Here is a 19,444-nt window from a genome sequence, read left to right as displayed (position 1 = left end):
AGTTTAGCAGTAGAGAAGAGAATTACCACACAAAGTCAAGTGCTATACATGCTAAATGTATGTTTTCTTTTCCTTTAGTGATTGGTTTAAAGAACAACTCAATTAAAAATTGTGTTTTTATTGCTTTGAACGTGTTTTTGTGGCATTTTTGTCACGATGGAGGACATACCATATTTTCCGGACAATAAGTTGCGTTTTTTTTTTTCATAGATTGGTCAGGTGTGCGACTTTTACTCAGGAGTAACTCACTTTTACTTATTTGTGATTTTTTTTAGACATCAATAGGCTCATATATTTGTTATTTTACCCACTAACAACCAGCTGCCTTTTAGTGGTTGTTTCCCACTAACAACCACTAGAGGACACTGTAGGTTTAGGTGTCAGTATTTGCTGCTGTCAGAAAGGCAGAAGAAGCAGTTCCGTTCAAAACAAACGTTGTTGAGAATCTAATCATTCTCCTCATGGACGTTAACATGTTTTTCTTATTTGAATCGAGACATTATTATTATTATTTTTAATTTTTCTCTTATTGGACTAATGCGGGTCAGCAAGCCATCAAACTGGGTTATAAACAGACATAAGAGCAGCTAAAAACTGTCATTTAGATGCAGCTCCTGCAGGGTAGAAGGTAACGATCGCTGAAAGAAAAAGAAAAAAGAACTGCTGTTCTGAACCCAGAATGGAGAGATGATTATAGATGCTTTTGTGGAGTTCTTTAAAATGAATAATCCTAACTTCTCAACATCATCCGTATCTTCCGAGTATTTTAAACGAGAAATACAGTCAAAGCCTCCGTTGTGTAGCGATGAGGCTAAAAGACAGCTTCTCCACAGGCGATGGGAGTGTCTAGTTTATGAACACATTTTTGGACAAACATTGAACATTAAATTTGTTGCACGTCAAAAGATGCAGCGGACTCGAATCTGGTGCATGAATCGCGTTCTGTCAAATGCAACGTTATGTCCGGCTTGTTGAATTTGTTCATAAATGTTGGACTTTTCTCTTAAAAGTGCGACTTATCCTCCGGAGCGACTTATATATGTTTTTTTCTTCGTCATTGTGCATTTTTTGGCTCCTGCGACTTATACTCCAGAGCAACTTATAGTACGGAAAATACGGTATATAAAGAAATGAAGCTTAAGATGTAATTTCTGAGCATTGCTTGATTGAAATCACTTGAATCAGGAGCGGACATAAAAATGCAGTTGGAAAAAGATTGCTGTTGTGATGCAGGTGCTACAGTCAGTGGGCCACAAGTTCCCTGCTGTGCAGGAATTCATCATCATTCGGATTCATCCTCTTGCATGTGCGTTTTTGTTTTCTTCATTTGTTCTGGCCCCTGGTTCAAAATGTTATGGCTGGATTATTGCTCGCCTTTGTTGTTGCCCTAGTAATGTGAGGTGGGTTTGTGAGGGGCTTTAAAGTGGCAGCACAGCGAGTACATACAGGAATGATGGGATGTGTGGGCAGGCTTACAGCGGGCCAGCGGTCCTCAGAGGAGAATTTCCAAATGGACCTGGCTGCAGACAACAAGATGGCGCCCAGTCATCATTAGCCGGAACTGGAAGTCCTCGACCACAACTGGAGGTTCACATCCTCCATCCCCATTTAGGTCCAAATAGACTAGTTTAACAGTTATGCTTTTTTCCCGTTTAAGCTTTAAACTTTTAACACCGAAGATATCTCCGTCTCTGATGCTCTTTGACATACTGTAACTACTTATGTGATCAATGCAAATCAGCTGATTTCCATAAAAACGTTTCACTTCCAGCAAATGATGTCTGGGCGCCATCTTGTCTGTAGCCAAGTCCCCCTCAATATTCATAAAGATTGACTGCTGCTCTGCAGAAACTATGTCAGAAAAAAACAACACAGTTTTTTGATTTTGGCAAAAAACGTCATAATCATAATTAGACTAGGAAAACATTAAAAATAGACCAAAATATTATTGGAGTAGGACTTTAAACCCCTCCTTACCTTTCATAAGCCAACAAAAAAAACACCACAGTATGAGACCGCTTCAGATTGATTTATACAAAACCTTCCCTTCTAGAATAAATAAACTGAAAACATTCTGCCAGATTGACCAAGACCAGAAGATTCCTGGGCCCTTTCATCACGAACACGAACATTTTTTTATAAAGAGCTTAAATTTAATCCAAACATGTCAGGAATTCTTCTATATGAGCTTTGTGTAGTTTACTTGTAGATCACCACATATGGTTTTACTTTGTTTTTTACAGTACTGGGATTCCAGTGAAAAAAGAAGTGAATCATTACGTATTTTTACGGTTTTTAGCATAACAGTATAGAGTCCATATTATAGGAAAACCAAAACTGTGAAGGGAAAGAGACGCAGCTACCACAACATTGTGTCATGATGTAACTAAGCTAAAACAAAATGTGGAAGTCATCTGTTAAAGTGGATGTTCCTCGAGTCAATAATGTAATAGCTTAAACATTCACAGTTTTCCAGTAACTTCACTGCTAATCTTGTATACAGAAGCCTCATAAAGTATGAGAAATTTGCAGAGATTTGAGTTTATTTTGCCTTCCTTTTGCAGTAACTGGGAGGATAAAGCTTCCCCTCTGTAACATACAAAGCAGAAGCAGGATGTGGTTCTGGTCGGCCACTCTCAGACCTGAACCTACTTGTGGACGTGACTTTGTGTCCGTTTCTGCTCTTCTGTGGTCAGAACAGCAGGTTACACACGTTATGTTGATACACACCATGTTTTTTTTCAGGGTGGACTTCATCCTGGAATTGTCCAAAAAAGGCTCCACATAATGACACGCATGTTTATCCCATGAGACCTTACACATTCCGTTCTGTACAACATCCGTATTTGATGCGTATTCCATTACATGCAACAACAACATAGAAACAGGTTCAAACACACACATATATGTGCAGCTGGCTCCCACCTGTGTTTTGTCCCGTGAGACCCATTTGGACTCGATGGAGCCCAGAGTCAAGCTCGGCATCATGTGGTTCAGGAGCTTTGCCACGAAAACCTGCAAACATTGATAGAAACAACCATATTTTACTACCATTTAAAGAGAAAAAAAACTTTTAAGCAACAAAATTCATATGTAAGATATAATTGTATCTCTGTGGTTTAACTGTCTAAATTGCAGATAAATATATATATATAAAATATAAAGAAATATACCAAACCAACTCGTGTTTATTTTCGAGGCTTTGACATGGCTGCATCGCTAACACAGAAGGAAAAGTTAGTTTTGCTCAAGTACAAGTTGTAAGTGCCTAACTATCATCCTAACCCTTTAACACCAGAGCTTTTTATCCAGTGTTGACATTCTTTTGACAACCGTAACTCTTCAACTGTTTACACAACGCAATTCCAGAGAAAAGCAGCTTTGCACCACTGTGCAACACTTAACAGTAGCAAGGTGATTACACAATCAATGTAAATTAGCTGGCTGTTTATGTCAGAATCCGTTGGAATTATGCAAATTGCCTCAACACTTACAGTAAGGGTTAAAAGGGTTAAAACACAGGGTGTTTTAAACCTGTCTATTGGCCGGTAGTAGAGAGTGCTACCTTGAACGGTGTGGCCGACTCTGGGTTCATCTGGACCATTGGACCTATCAGAACCACTCCACTTATTTCACTCGGCCTCTCACATGCTGTCAGGATCGAGATAGCTCCGCCCTAAGAAAAGGAAGACAAACAGATTATAAACTGCAATGTCAAGCTAATGCTTTATTTCAATAATGAGAAAGAGTTTTTCTTTTCAGGTCTATAAATTTCTGCTTTTGTTTGTCGTAAAAAAACAGTCTTAAAGACCCACTCAGAGGAAAATCATGTTTCTGGTGTTTTTAACATGTTCTTGTGCATTTTTCTCATCATTAAGGACATGTATAGAGGAAACTGAGCTTATGATTACGGATTTCTGAGTATTTCTTTATTCAAATTGTTCTGAATCAGTAATGTTAAGTTGGGGTTTAAGGGGCTGTAAGCTAACATAACAGTGTTAACAGAGAACTCTCAACAGAGAGGGGAGTAGGAGCGTGGTTGCTCCATGCCAACATCCCACCCACAACTCAGTGGCAAATGTTTTATAAACTACTACCCCTCTGCAGACACTATGTCCTAGAAAACAACCAAAGTTTTTTTTTTTGTTTTTTTATGGCTAAAAACAGCATAATTATAATCAAAAGACCACCAGGAACACTTTTGAAATAGCTAAGATGATCAGAGTGGGTCTTTAGCTGCACACTCTTGAATGATGCTCATTAAGACGTGCATAAGTTTTGAGAACAATCATTTATTTTCTTTAAAAATCACAATCTTCCCTCTGGACTCATTACTTTCACCATTACATGTGCGCCTTCAGTCACTCGATCTCTCTCTGCTCCTCCTAGTGCTCAAACACCAAAACAACATCTCATTTTAGGACCTGTCAGTTATACAAACTGCCTAAATTTTAATCTCTGCACTTTATATTCCAAAATAACATCAGGTCAAGCGTGAATGTCCGTAGTCCCCCACACTATAATGCACAAGTTTTGGAACAGCAACATGTGACTTTTAGGCCGAATCTGAATTCTTTTACTCCCTTCCAACTATGGGACCATTTGAAGCTTTAGTGGTGTCCGAAAGCGTTTTTTTTAAGGGGAAGGTGTAGGGACTTAGCGCTGTGCATCCCTCCGCCAGTAGGCTAAACGAGATATTTAGAGAAATCTTTCAGTGGGTGCGCTCTGAAGCACTTTTTGTTTTAGCATGACTTTTAAAGTTATAAAACTGGTGATGTTATGTGGTTTCTAGCTAACCGCTAACGAAGATGACTGGTGACTATTGACGATGTCAACGGGGGTTAGCAACATTTGGATCTGAAGACACTATTTTTCCATATGTCTCTGTTTGGAGGGCTAAATGATGGGATAAGGGGAGAATTCGGATTTGGCTTACGGTAAAGCTTTACATGAACTATTTTTATTGAAGAAGCAGAAGTCTTTTCAGTGTTGCTACTACATTATGTTAAAGTTCCATTAATTGTCATGCACCGCAGTGTGTGAAATTTGGTCTCTGCATTTGACCAATCCCCAGGGGGAGCGGTGAGCTACAGACACAGCCGCGCTCGGGAACCATTTGGTTGAACCTTATTGCCAAGCAGAGAGGCACTGGGTCCCATTTTAGGAGTCTTTGGTATGTCTCAGCCGGGATTTGAACTCACGGCCTTCCAATCTCAGAGCAGACACTGTCCCACAAGGCCACTGAGCTGGTTGCTTCTACATGATGTAAAAGTTCATTGTTTTCTTCCTTCAGAGTCAAAGGTTTTTTTAGTTTGCAATAGGGGTGGAGCCACAGTGAGCCAAAGGGGGGCAGTTTTCCCCCCAAAGCAAAAAGCTTTGCCACCCCATTCGCCCCTTGATTTTTGAGTAAATATTACTTCTATTATTGACAACGAATTAAAAAAAATAATCAATTCAAGTTTATTAAGCATTGATAGAAGCACATCAGTTAAAAATATGAAAACAGTAGTTCTTTTAACAATAATGAAATAGTTTTTGATCCTTTCATTTGTAATGGGCGTCCATTCTGCCATTCTCATTTGCCATCCTTCCAAAATTTTCTGACCCCCACATGAGATGTTCTAGCTCTGCCACTAGTTGCACCTAAGATAAAATAAATAAAAAAATAAAAAATGAAGCTAATTTGTTTAGCCTTCATGGGAACAGGTCTCGTGTCTCCTGTTACAGAAGACCTTCAGAAGGTCTCAGCAAACTGGGTGAAAGGTAAAAATCAGCAAAGATCAGTAGAAAACTACCCAAAGGTCAGACATAACACAAAACAATCCACCTTTTGTTCGGCTCAGCGCGAGTTTCCACCCTTTTTTGTTGTTATTCTAAACAGACCGTATAGTGTTCTGACACTGAGGCTTATGGAGTTAAGCAGCCTGTCCGTACCGCCACAAGGTCACGCCGTGGCCTTAGGATTCACTCTGATAGGGGTTTATCAGGACGGTGGCGGTGAGAGGCCTTCTTCCCTTGGGAGTGAAGAGTGAAGGGCAGACCCACAAGAGCGGGGACTGTGAGAGGATAAATCTGTCCCCAACACTCCTCTTTTTTGGAAACTAATTGGCCTCAAGTTTGTTTATGTGAACGCTCTTTGTAAGTCATGTGAATATTCATCAGCTTGAGGCCAGCAGTGAGCCTATCTCATGAAAAGAGACAGAACATTTCCCACCAGAAAGCATTGAGGACAAGCTCCACGTTCCAACTGTGCTTCTTGAATGCAAACACACACTTATCAGAAAAAGAAAAAAAAAAGAAGTATTTCCCAGATGAATCTGTTTCCTGTCATTTTTATCCCGATCCTTCTTCAAAACAAAACATCCAACTGCACCATGACTCAGAGGTTAACATTTTTCGTTGCTTATTGTATTTATTTTTATGCACTGGGCAGAGCGAGAGACAGTGAGGCCTTTTCAGTGGTTGATGAGAGGCCTCCTTATGCTCTCTGTCTCTGAGCTTGTCAAAGGATGAATGGCGGTATTGTCCAGCTAAACTCTAAAAGCGTTTGGACTTGAAAAATCGCCCAAGGAGCTGACATGGAGAAATCAGAAGTATTACACAGCTTTTATATTCATATCTCAGAAGTTGGACTGGGATTACTACAGAGAGGGTAGCATATTTAGAAAAGCTAAATCTGAATCCACTAAACAGTTGGCTTTAAATCTAAATAAATATTAGTGATTGCCTATTTTAAGGAGAATAATACAACAAAACAATCATTGAAGCATTGAAACATAAAAACTAATATGTTGCTTGTTTTCCAGCAATTATCGCCTTTTCTCTTGGGATCAGTGTATCACAATCCTGGAGTCATCTGGTCCGTGTATCAGTGAGTCGGGCAGGGAGAGCCGGAAAACAAACAGGGCGTTAGCTGCTGAGGGAAAAGGGTTGAAGACCATTTCAAGATAGCTTTAATTACACCAAATGGACGACTTCAAATAAGGCCTGGATAAACCAAAAAAACAATTACTGTTACCGATAGCATGAACTAAAAATGGGTAACAATTATTTTTTTTCAAATATATAAAAGACTACCGGAGGATTTAAAAACTGAAGTGTAGATTTTAAAGAACCACTCCAATGAAAACTGTGTTTTTAACATGTTCTAGTAGCATTTTTCTAATGACAGAGGACATGCATCATATAATTTAAGAATAAAACTGCATTTCTGAGGATTTCATAATTCAAATCGTGTTGGATCGGGAGCAGATGAAAACCCATGGCTTGAAAAAGCTCAGGTTTGTGACGAGCAACTTTCATGGGCGATCCAAAATCTCACTACTCCTAATTCTGATGCATTCACTTGAAAAATACATCTATTAATGTCTTCATTTTCCTCGTCTGAGCTGGAATCTGGATCAAAACTGTATGTCTAGATCAGGGGTGCCCAAACGTTTTTGCTCAAAGGGACAAAATCTAAATGGGATCCCGGTCTGTGGGCCATATAAAGCATTTTTTGCATGCCATGAACTAAAAGGAGAAAATAAAGAATATGGTTTATTGTATTTATTCTGATTTTGTATTCATTAAGGTAACACAAATTAGTAAGAATAAAAAGTGAATAACATTTGTCTTTGAAACCTTTAACATCAAGGCCTAACTGGTCATTTTTAGTTGAAAAACAAGCAAGCTAAAACAAACTTTCTTCCAATGAAAAGCAAACTGGGATCCTAATGAGAGACGTGGAGTTTGTCTTTTGACTTTATCCGTTTGCTGTTGTCGCTCCATCTTGGCTAGCTAAAAAAAGGCAGCTAAAAGCATCGGAAGTGACCGTGAATGTTCTTGGGAATTTCTAACACAAAAAAAGCCCAGGGCTGGCTCACATGTGGGTTGTTTCACCCAAAGCCTCAGGCAAAGAAAGTGCTAACAGCGCCACCCGAAAGCTGAAAGCAAATTACAGCCATAGCGTTTTGGACCACCATAGAGAATCAATGGGAGATGGGTAAAGGGTTTTAACTAAACGCTCTGCGCCTTCAGCAGCCACGACTTGGCGGGCCAAAAGATAACCTTTAGCGGGCCAAGTTTGGCTCACGGGCTTCACTTTGGGCACCCATGCTCTAGATACAGAAGCTCCGATATTACTCTCCATTTTTAGCTTTGGTTTGTGGGGTGCTATAAGCTAGCACAGGAGAGTGTAAACAAAGGGATGATGGGAAATTAGCGGAGGCAAACTTCTGCGCCACAATTTAGAAGTAAATTTCTAATGAGCTCCTGCCGCTCTGCAGAAACTGTCTTAAAAATGTCGACACATGCTTTTTTATTTTGGCTAAAAACTGCATAAATATAATTAAAAGAACAATTTAACAAAATAATAAAATATAGTTAGAGTAGAACTTTAAAAAGTGGTAACAAAAAAGGAACTGCAGGGATCTTGCAAAAATTGACATAGCAAGACAGATAACATGAGCTAAACAACCTTGCAGTCATCAGCTGCACTTCCTTGAGATTATGGCTTCCGTTCCTCCGGCGTCCCTCGCTATAGGTCAACGTGACAGACTATGTTGCACAGTTTCAAAGCCACAGACTGACACAGACATTTAAGCAATAATAAATATAATGCAATCATAACAGGCCCCAAGAACTGACATCAAAGTGTTATCTTGAAGCAAAGCATGCAAAGGCTTTTCAAACAGAAACGCTCACAAGAGGAAGAGCAAAGAAACACAAAATGGAAACAGGATGTGCAACTACAACACATGGAAGCTGGGAAATGAGGCTTGTAAACACAATTTGAGGCGATGCTTCATTATGCTTCAAGCTCAGAGTAGGGAGAGGACCATATTGCAGTTCCAGTTATGAATACTTTTAAATTTAAGCACAAAGAAATCGTAAAAATATTGGATAAAACGATTAAATGAAAACATAAGAGTCGAAAAACCTGTCTGGACACTAAAGTTTTCTCCCACAGTCCAGAAACATGTTATCTGGAGATTGATAAGTGTCCCTGGATCTGAGATTATGTGGCCCTGTGGCAGACTTGACCTGTCCAAGGTGTACTCCACCTACGCCTAACTGGATAGGCTCCAGCAACCTAGTAACAGTGGTTCAGATGATGGATGGATGGATTTCTACTGTTTTACATTTTACATGAAAATGAACATACATCATTGTCAGTGTTTATGTTTGTTGTCTTCATCTGTGATCCTTACATAGAGTTATTCATATAAAAAGGTTCAACAAATCAAACTACCTCGTGATTTAAAAATAAAAAAATCTAAACTGGTGCCAAAAATCCTGAGCAGTTATTTTTTGGAATTCTGGACCAGCTCCTTTCAGGATCCTGGAGGATGAATTGGAGTTTCCTTATCAGACTACCAGGCATTTCCCAGAGTACAAATACTCGGCTAATTTCTATAAACCTCATTTCCATTTCTCTGCAAAGCTTGTTAAATTGGCGGCGGGAAATGTTTTTTGCTTCGACTACCTCGTGCCCACTAGAATCACAGCTGTGCAGAAAGATAACCGGCCTCCTGGCTTCAAAAACAGTAGCACTAAATCGAGCTTGATGCTCTCTGTTCTCTGCTTAAGGCGAGTTTTCATCAGTGAGACAATCCCTTCATCATCCTGACCAGTACAAAGCTGCTAAATGCTGCAAAGTTCCAGCTAAAACCTAAACAAAAGAATCATCAAAATCGTCAGTGTCATTATGTAACTCATAATCAGGCTGTGATGTTTGATAAAAGGGATGTTTTCCCTCACTTTTTTAGTTATAGTCTGCATTTAAATGTATCCAAAACCCAAATTTGAAAAAGTAGAGTTTAATTCACTGATATATTTGGGGAATTTTTAAAAAGTCAAATCACATAGAAAGGCGTTTCTGAATTGGTTTGAACTTAATTTTTTTTTTATTTATTTATTTATTTTAACTTGTGTTGGCTGTGGGTCTGCGAGCATTCCCTCTGTCCATGAGAGCCTCAGTGACTCCGGTCTCCACCCGGAAGGTCACTATCCTGTCAGCTATCTGATAGTGATCAATCAGAGAAATAACAAGCTCTGATCCCAGGCTAATTACAGAGGAAGCTAATCATTTCATTTTGAAGAGATCTAAAAAGTCTCAAATCTTTGGTTGAGAATGCACCAAGAATCTTTAATGGATAAAATGTAAGTGAATTACTTGTTTTTATTACAAATAACTGATTTAACAATCAGCTTAAGATGACAATTAAAAGCTAAAGCTTATAAAATGAGCAAAGAAATAGCTAACATTTTTGGAGAGTTGTTGTGTTTTTTTCATGGAGAAAAGAAGAGATGCAAGCTGATATTCATTATCTACAGCTGTGCACAACTGATGTGAAGCTCAACTGAATTCAGTACTAAGCAAACCTTGACTTTATTTATCTTTATTATTTACTTAAGGGAAATATGTGTCAATGTGTGAAAGGTGAGCAGTTTACTGGGAAAAGTAAACCTTCCCTGAACCGTTCGTCCCATGCAGATGATGTGGCATTTGCCCCTTGTGCCCAAAATGTACGTGGAGCTTTGTCAGAGCCAAAGCAAACAAATGTTAGGCCAAAAAAAAAAAGTGGGCACTAAAAACGTAGTTACTGGGAAAACATTCCACTGTAAAGTGTTTAAGACTTGCAAAAATAAAAAATCTTGTTTTTTGACATTTAAGTTGATGCATTGATAATAAGCTAAAAGAGTCTTTGGTGAACTGGAAGGAGAAAGAATCAGGATTTTGGAGGAAGTTCTGTCCATGAAGATCTTCACTTCCTCGCCCCAGATGACATCCGGATCAGAACCATACAGCTGGACATTACCCATATTGATGGATGTTTTTATGTAGCAGCGGTGAAGATTTATGCTAGTGAGACACAGAGCTATCATAATCAGACGGGAGGTCAGGGGCGGAGCTGCTCAGCTCCAAAAGACACGCCCCCTCAGAGGAGAGATTTAGGTTGTGGGATTTTGGTTTAAAACTTCATAATCAAAATTAAAACACTATTAAGGAACTTTTTTAAATTAAAAAAAATAAAATAAAAATAGTCATAGGGAACTTTAAGAATCAAAACGTTTTTGGTTCAATTTTAAGGATGTTATTTTAAAGTTGAGTAAATGGTGACAAGTGAGACTGACATTTTTTGTCACTTCCTTTGGAAAAAAAAAAAGATTTATGTTCTAGTTTTAGATTTGTACTGAGACAATTTTCTCATTTTTTTTTCAATTTTTGTACTAAAATTAGTCATTTCCCCTCATTACACTAAATAAATGTTACAGTAATCAACATGAACTACAATTTGGTACAAAAACTCAAAACATATATAAAAAAAATACGTGGGAACTATAACTAGCAAAAAAAACTATTATTAGTTTATATAATATTCCATTTCATTTTTTTTTTTAAACTTTGAGCTTTTTTAGCTTATTTTTCTCTCTTGAAAGTTTGTTTGGAACTGCTTGTTTTTAGATATTAAAATTTTATTATAAGGTTTTTTGCTAAGCAAAATAACCTGTTACATGAATAGATAATTGATTTTTTCCAAAAAGCAGTGTTCTTCTAATTTTAGGCTACTTCTTTTTACAGTGTAGTAAAGGATTCTTTAATGTTTGAAAATTTTGAAGATTTACTTTTGACCAAAACTCTCATAAACTAAATGCCTAGCCAGTAAAGTATATAGATCACTAAACACTCATCTAAGCTGACGGAGCAGAGAGCATCCTACCATGGAGTGGCCAACGATAAAGACGGGAAGATCGGGGTGGCGGGACTTCATGAGGTCGATGTGCTGCCAGGAGTCTCTGATGTAAATCTGAAAGTCTTTGATGTTCATCCGTTCTCCTTCACTCTGACCATGACCAACTGTGAAAAGAAGAAGAGGAGGAGTGGATTAATGACAGCAGAAGAGAAAAGTCATGATAAAATAAAAAATAAAAATAAAAAAAGATAATATGTTGAAAACAGAAGCCAATACCAAATGTGGAGGGACAATTAGGACTAATGAAAAACAGCTGTGGCAATTAACAGGAGCCAGGAGAACACCAACAGGAAAACAGCAAACTGAACACACCGGGAACAGACTTTAATTAGGAACATTTCCAAACAAAGCATATTAACGCTTACAAATGTATGCAGCAGCATGAGAGGGACCCAGACTGGAGAAGAGCTGTGGTTCACGCTGGAAACAGCTTTATAGACAATAAATGGATGGATATGATAATGATGTGTCACACTAATTAATTTAATCTGCCTTTTATTTTGTCTTCTGTATTCTCAAGCAAGCCCATTTTAGCCCCCGTCACAGAGGAGAGCATGTATGTTTGTATGCACATGCATGTAAGTGTTCTCATGCTCTCTGCATTGCTCGCATACGCTGCCATGACAACCGCCAGACCAGTAGCAGCAGCTCCTAATTTACATTTACAACATGTATAACTCACACCTTTTAGCTAACAACCTTAATAAGTGTGTGTTCTGCATGCATCCATGCAGCAGGGAGTTTGTGCATTTTATTTTTTCAGACCCTTAAACTAAAGAGACAGTGACAAAGAATGAAGAAAAAAATCAATAACCACTTGCAGTTGCAGAGTCAAAGCCCTGCAGCAGATCTGCAGCTTCACCCTCCACAGATCCTTAAAACTGATTAAAACGGTCAGACTTTAGTGGCACACACTTATATTTTGAGACATCTGATGCTATAAACTTACATGGGCACAGCTTATGATTGGTTTTTCTAGAGAAGTTGGTCATTATTTCCTTGGTAACCAATTTTTTGATGTACTAGAATGATAATTTAATGAAAGGAGAAGGCAATACAAGCTGCTTTATATATATTTAGATTATTTGGATTTGACAAAATATCCAAAACAATACTGGGAAGAAGTCTGTCTGAAATAATAAAAAAAAAAAAGTTGTATATCTTCTATCAATTTAGACAAAAAAAAGTGTTTTGATTAAATCAGTTCAAATTAGCATTTTAATGCACCTGTCATTCGCTAAAAGATAGACCACATGATCACCAATGCTCTCGTTTTTATTTTCCTTGTCAAATCTAATTAAATTTTTAACAAAATTTCTGATCAAATTTGGCTTCATGTTGTGCAAAGCATAGCTGGGAACATATTCGTGTTCGTTCTGCAGGAAGAAGGTGGTTTTACATGCTGCTCATTTCCTTTCTGAAAGTGGTTTCAGTAAAAGTTTTCGCTCCTCCTTAAATAGAGCAGCAGTAATTTGACTAGTTTGAGGCGTATACCAGAGTACAAACTTCTAGACATGCTTCTGAATAAAGATGTTTGCCTACAAACAGTGTCTGAATTAAGAATGATTACAAAAGTAATTAAAAAACCTTTGTAAATACAACAAAAAAAAAACCTTTGTACATTTTAAGCCAACGTTTCAGTCAGTCAATAAGACTGAAACACTATATAAGGTGTTCTTAAATGCAGCGAGAAGTAAAGCAAAACCTCCTCGTCTGGGCAGAGTGGATAAAATAAACACTTTAAAGCTCTTCAATTAGAAAGAAATACACAGGAGAAAAGGTAGAAACGATTTCAGTTGCTGAACTCTATAAAGAGATCTGCCCAAGGCTGTGTGTGTTTGGGTCTGGAGTGTGATTGTGTGTGAGTGTGAAAGAGATCCAGAAGAAAGCTGGGGTCCATAGAGACCTGTTCCACTTAAGGATTTTACATTTAACCGCGTGACATCTTACTAGAAGTAAATGAGCTAACTGCTCCTACGTGAATAGCTGGAGCCATTCACTCTACTTTATATTGCCTCTCTGCGCTCTTCAATGAGATCCACGCGGCGGTAAATATTTAGCCGACTGCACAGATGAGACCTTGTTACTCTGTTCTCTCATTCCTTCTCCTCAGTACCTGCTGCAGTCGTGGAACTTCACAAATTTCTGTGGTATCAAAGAAGATCATGGTGCAACAAAAAAAAGGACCAACCCGCCAAACTAGGATCTGCGCTCTTTTGAAGTCCTGATCTGCAGAAATTTGACATTACAGAGCTTTTGTTAATTGATCCAACATTTCTCTTTTTCAGTGTTGGCTGGCTGCATGAACTGGATTTGTTTTTCTTATTCATCATATATTTGGACCAGAGATTATTAGCTTATTGAAAATCTATGGTGGAAATTAGTATTTTGAAAAAAGCAACACAACCCTCATTTAAGGTCATGTCTGTTTCCATGGACACAGCATTTAATAGAATGTAAACCCTGCTGTAAATACAACTCATTTGCCTCCCATTACCTCGACAGCCCCTTTGTATTGTATGCAGAGTAAGCTCAAATATATTAAAAATATATACTTTTTTGAATGATTTAGTTAGAACAAGCTCAATAACCAAACTTTTTAGCATCTAATTCCAAAAAAACACGTCACATTTCAGCAGTAACAGGCACATTCTGTTTTCTATTTACATTCATCCAAACTCTCTTGGGTGATGGGGATGTAAATGTCAGCCAAAACAATCTTTGTGGCGGCATTTGCCTTTTCCGGGATTGTTGTCAGATGCTGAATACAATTACAAACATGCTAGAACAAACAGAGCACAAACAAAACGGTGGTCATTTCTCCTGCTGGGATTTTCCAGATCTTCCACTGACTTTCAGTGTTTCAGAACTGAACTCATGTTGCTGAGAAGCACAGAGACACATATACGTTTAGAATATTAACTAATTTATTCAAAATTTTCATAAAACATCATCACTGAAGACACTGAAATAATACACAGATATTTTACTAGGTTTTAAATAGTTTTAACTTATCTTTGCTCTACACCTTTCCGAGATTTACTCAGCAGTCAAGATATTTTGTCTCATTAGGAGCTAGTATCNCCTCGTCTGGGCAGAGTGGATAAAATAAACACTTTAAAGCTCTTCAATTAGAAAGAAATACACAGGAGAAAAGGTAGAAACGATTTCAGTTGCTGAACTCTATAAAGAGATCTGCCCAAGGCTGTGTGTGTTTGGGTCTGGAGTGTGATTGTGTGTGAGTGTGAAAGAGATCCAGAAGAAAGCTGGGGTCCATAGAGACCTGTTCCACTTAAGGATTTTACATTTAACCGCGTGACATCTTACTAGAAGTAAATGAGCTAACTGCTCCTACGTGAATAGCTGGAGCCATTCACTCTACTTTATATTGCCTCTCTGCGCTCTTCAATGAGATCCACGCGGCGGTAAATATTTACCCGACTGCACAGATGAGACCTTGTTACTCTGTTCTCTCATTCCTTCTCCTCAGTACCTGCTGCAGTCGTGGAACTTCACAAATTTCTGTGGTATCAAAGAAGATCATGGTGCAACAAAAAAAAGGACCAACCCGCCAAACTAGGATCTGCGCTCTTTTGAAGTCCTGATCTGCAGAAATTTGACATTACAGAGCTTTTGTTAATTGATCCAACATTTCTCTTTTTCAGTGTTGGCTGGCTGCATGAACTGGATTTGTTTTTCTTATTCATCATATATTTGGACCAGAGATTATTAGCTTATTGAAAATCTATGGTGGAAATTAGTATTTTGAAAAAAGCAACCCAACCCTCATTTAAGGTCATGTCTGTTTCCATGGACACAGCATTTAATAGAATGTAAACCCTGCTGTAAATACAACTCATTTGCCTCCCATTACCTCGACAGCCCCTTTGTATTGTATGCAGAGTAAGCTCAAATATATTAAAAATATATACTTTTTTGAATGATTTAGTTAGAACAAGCTCAATAACCAAACTTTTTAGCATCTAATTCCAAAAAAACACGTCACATTTCAGCAGTAACAGGCACATTCTGTTTTCTATTTACATTCATCCAAACTCTCTTGGGTGATGGGGATGTAAATGTCAGCCAAAACAATCTTTGTGGCGGCATTTGCCTTTTCCGGGATTGTTGTCAGATGCTGAATACAATTACAAACATGCTAGAACAAACAGAGCACAAACAAAACGGTGGTCATTTCTCCTGCTGGGATTTTCCAGATCTTCCACTGACTTTCAGTGTTTCAGAACTGAACTCATCTTGCTGAGAAGCACAGAAACACATATACATTTAGAATATTAACTAATTTACTCAAGATTTTCATAAAACATCATCACTGAAGACACTGAAATAATAAACTCTAAACTATTTGATACTTTCAATAATTTCAAACCTTTTTTTCTTAGATACTGAAGATATTTTACTAGGTTTTAAATAGTTTTAACTTATCTTTGCTCTACACCTTTCCAAGCTTTACTCAGCAGTCAAGATATTTTGTCTCATTAGGAGCTAGTATCTACAACTAAGGACATTATTATTGAAATGAATTATTTTCCTCCATAGATTTAAGACCCTAAAAAAACTCAAATTGCACTGTATTTAAGGATATTGTCTTTACGCCCTGGAAATGTTGAGAAGTTAGACTGACCTTCATTGTTACTATTTTGTAAACAATCATTTTGGGTGTATTCAGACTGGAAAAGCCCGTTGGTCTGGACCCAGTCTGCCTAATTTGGCCCAATTTTGGCCCAGACCTTTTGTTTAGTAGTCTGTATTCAGACTGGCATCCACTGGAGATTTCTGTTTCAAACTAAAGCTTGTAAACAAAACCTCAAAACTAAAGATTTCTTCAGTCATTGGCCAGGAATTGCGAGGTCGGGGCAAAGCAACAAGAGAAAGAACAATTGAAGTCCTAAGCTTTGCAATCCTTGACGAGATAGTTCACTGATTCAAACTTTATATTTCGTTTACCAACTTTACATGTCTGCATCAACGTCAGATATGACTCTTTTTACTGCTATTTTGGAACCACAGACAGAAAAAATGCAAACCTAAGTTAGGGGTCCTTAACCATCAGGATGCGGACTGGTACCCTAACCCTAACCCGGTACTGGTACCCTAACCTTATTTATTTTTATTGATTTAACCTTTATTTTACCAGGAAATCCCATTGAGATTAGATCTCTTTTTCAAGGGAGACATGGGCCAAAAGGCATCCACATAAGTACATAAAATACAGTTAAAAAAATAGAGTAGAAATAAAATACACTCAAAATGAACAGTATGACAATAATTAAAGGGTTAATCAAGATTGGTACAGTCAGGTCAAGAATGACACATGCATTTTTCTTTTAAAAGCTCAGAAAGCTTTGCTTTAAAGCAGTGGTCCCAAACCTTTTTGTGGCTGCGTAGGATTTTACTACTCAAGGTAATTAAGAAAACTCGGTTGATTTTCAAAATAAAACATTTCCGGGACTCAAAAAAAATAAATAAATAAAATTTGAAAAAAATGCGTTTAATTTATTATGGTAAATGGCGTATACTTGTATAGCGCTTTCTACCCTCCTNACCAAACTGAAGGAGTGTAATAGTAAAGTAAAACATATTTATATGGTTCATTACAATGAAGTATCAAGGTAACGTTGAAAATTATGGTAAATGGCGTTTACTTGTATAGACCTTTCTACCCTCCTTCGAGGGCCCAAAGCGCTTCACGGTCACAGACCCATTCACCCATTCACACACTGGTGGTGGCTCCGCTGCCGAACACTGGCGCCAACCTCCCACCAGAGGCAATTCGGGGACACTTCGACACATGGGCACGGCGGGAGTCGAACCCACTCACTTCTGATCAGGAGTCGACCGCCCTACCACTGCACCACGGCCGCCCCGTGGTGCAGTGCTTTAGCTTATGCTTAAGAAATCCAATAAATAAGGTGAAAATTAATCATATTTTTTTTATTAATGTCTCTGAACTCTTGAGAGCAACTATCTGTGATAAACTAAGGCTTTTGCTGGCACCTCTGTGTTCTTTTTGGAAAATTATGATTGTGTTTTGATTGTTCAATTATAAATAATCAAGATACAATTCAGAAAAGATAATTGAAGGATGTTTTTGGTTTAACAAAGTGCTGATGCTCTGTCAGCTGCTGCCAACAGAACAATCCAGCATAACGCCATAAAGAAAGTAATCATGCTTTGAGATGCTCAGCAGCTGCTGCCTGTTGTAGCAGTGTTTGACTTCACTGCACATTTCATGAGACCTTACTTCTTCAACTTACGGGACAAAAAGTAAAGACTGTTTTTCTAAACCAGCTTCCTTTTTTCTTCTCTTTGTCTTCTTTCATTTCTTTTAGAACTTGAACAGGCTGTCCTTTAGTCACATGCAGTTTTGAGCATTAAGGTCAATTGAAAAAGAAAAAAAGTGGGTTTGTATTTTTTTCCATAAAAAAAGAAAAATCTAATCCGGACCGAGATATGACACTTTTTGGACTAGTTAAAAATGTCATTTTCAGATAAAATCCTTTCCATCTATTTTCTAAATCTCCTTAATTCCCTCTGGGGTCANCAGGAAACCCTCTTTGAATGCTTGTGTGGAACTTTTTGTTTCTAGATTTTATAATATTTTTTAAGTAAAATATTTTGCTGCAAGGACAGATAATTTTACAACTTTTTGGTGGCTTTCTTTTCAAGATTTGTGTTTTTTTCCTATTTTTGGGCCACTTCTTTTTGCTATGTAGTCACAAAAGAGAAAAAAAGTGTCAGAAAAGGGATTTTACAAATATTATATACCTCAACCTAACTGACTGAATTTATTAGAAAGGTGTCTCAGTCAGGCAGGAAAATCTTTCTTTCAGTCTGGATATTAAACAAACGGGTCTCTGTTGTGAGCCATGCAGATTTCTTAAAAGCTGTTTGCAGCCAAAACCAGCAGGATTTCTTCAGTGATTATGTTTCCTAGTATGATTAGTTCACTGAACATTTTAGAAGGACTGGGGGGATTTCTGTGAGCTCATACAAAGAGCTAATAAGGCACAATATGAGTGTGGGTGGAAATGTATGCATGTGATTACAGTCCTGTGATATGCATGCATCACTCACCGTGATCATGTGCAAATACCAGCAGGGACAGTTCCTTCAGTCTCTGTGCAATCTCGTCATATGGCCCACAGTGCTCACCAGCCCCATGAACAATAAACACCAAAGCCCTGTGAACAAAAAGAGAAAAAAAGCAAAAAATGAAAACAAAAAGTGAGATTTTTTACATTTTCTCTTCACAAACACAAGAAAAATCAGAGTTTTCTCCAAAAAATAAATAAATAAATAAACAAGCTCTCACTTGGTTTACTGACAGTCAAATCTGTTCAAAGCAGAGAAATTTGACATTTCACCACCAACACTTTTTTATAACTCGGTGCCTCACGGATTCGTCTGACTGTGCATTTGTGAGTTGGTGACAGGAATCAAGATGAGCAATGACAGAAGAATGGCTGAGGAAGAGCAGGTTGAGCGCGATGACGACTGTGTGCTCACAGATCAAAGCTATCATCCATCTGTCTGCTGCAGATCCCTGTCTGCCCAAAACATGACAGACACGGGGAAGCCAGCGAAACAAAAAGTAACCCAGAAACCCAGTGAAGGAACGCACAAGCGAAATTGTACAGTGCCAACCGAAAGAGCTGCTGCAAGATGCCATGAAGTCATGCTGG

General features: G+C 38.1%; 1 protein-coding gene across 1 annotated transcript; it reads right to left on the bottom strand.

Annotated features, from left to right (window-relative positions):
• Positions 1 to 2,925: 2,925 nt before the first annotated feature.
• Positions 2,926 to 19,360, bottom strand: LOC112140689 (monoglyceride lipase; the record flags this gene model as incomplete). The annotated part of the gene is given in 4 exon segments (XM_024263703.2): positions 2,926 to 3,015; positions 3,566 to 3,676; positions 11,706 to 11,842; positions 18,837 to 19,360. Coding segments are annotated over 3 exon segments (309 nt in total), but the record flags the coding sequence as incomplete, so codon positions are not given.
• Between the last annotated feature and the right edge of the window lie 84 nt (positions 19,361 to 19,444).

The sequence above is a fragment of the Oryzias melastigma genome, unplaced genomic scaffold (genome assembly GCF_002922805.2).
Source record: "Oryzias melastigma strain HK-1 unplaced genomic scaffold, ASM292280v2 sc00596, whole genome shotgun sequence".
NCBI classification, from domain to species: Eukaryota; Metazoa; Chordata; class Actinopteri; order Beloniformes; family Adrianichthyidae; genus Oryzias; species Oryzias melastigma.
Note: the sequence above shows the minus strand (reverse complement) of the source record. Positions and strands in the feature narration are given on the sequence as shown.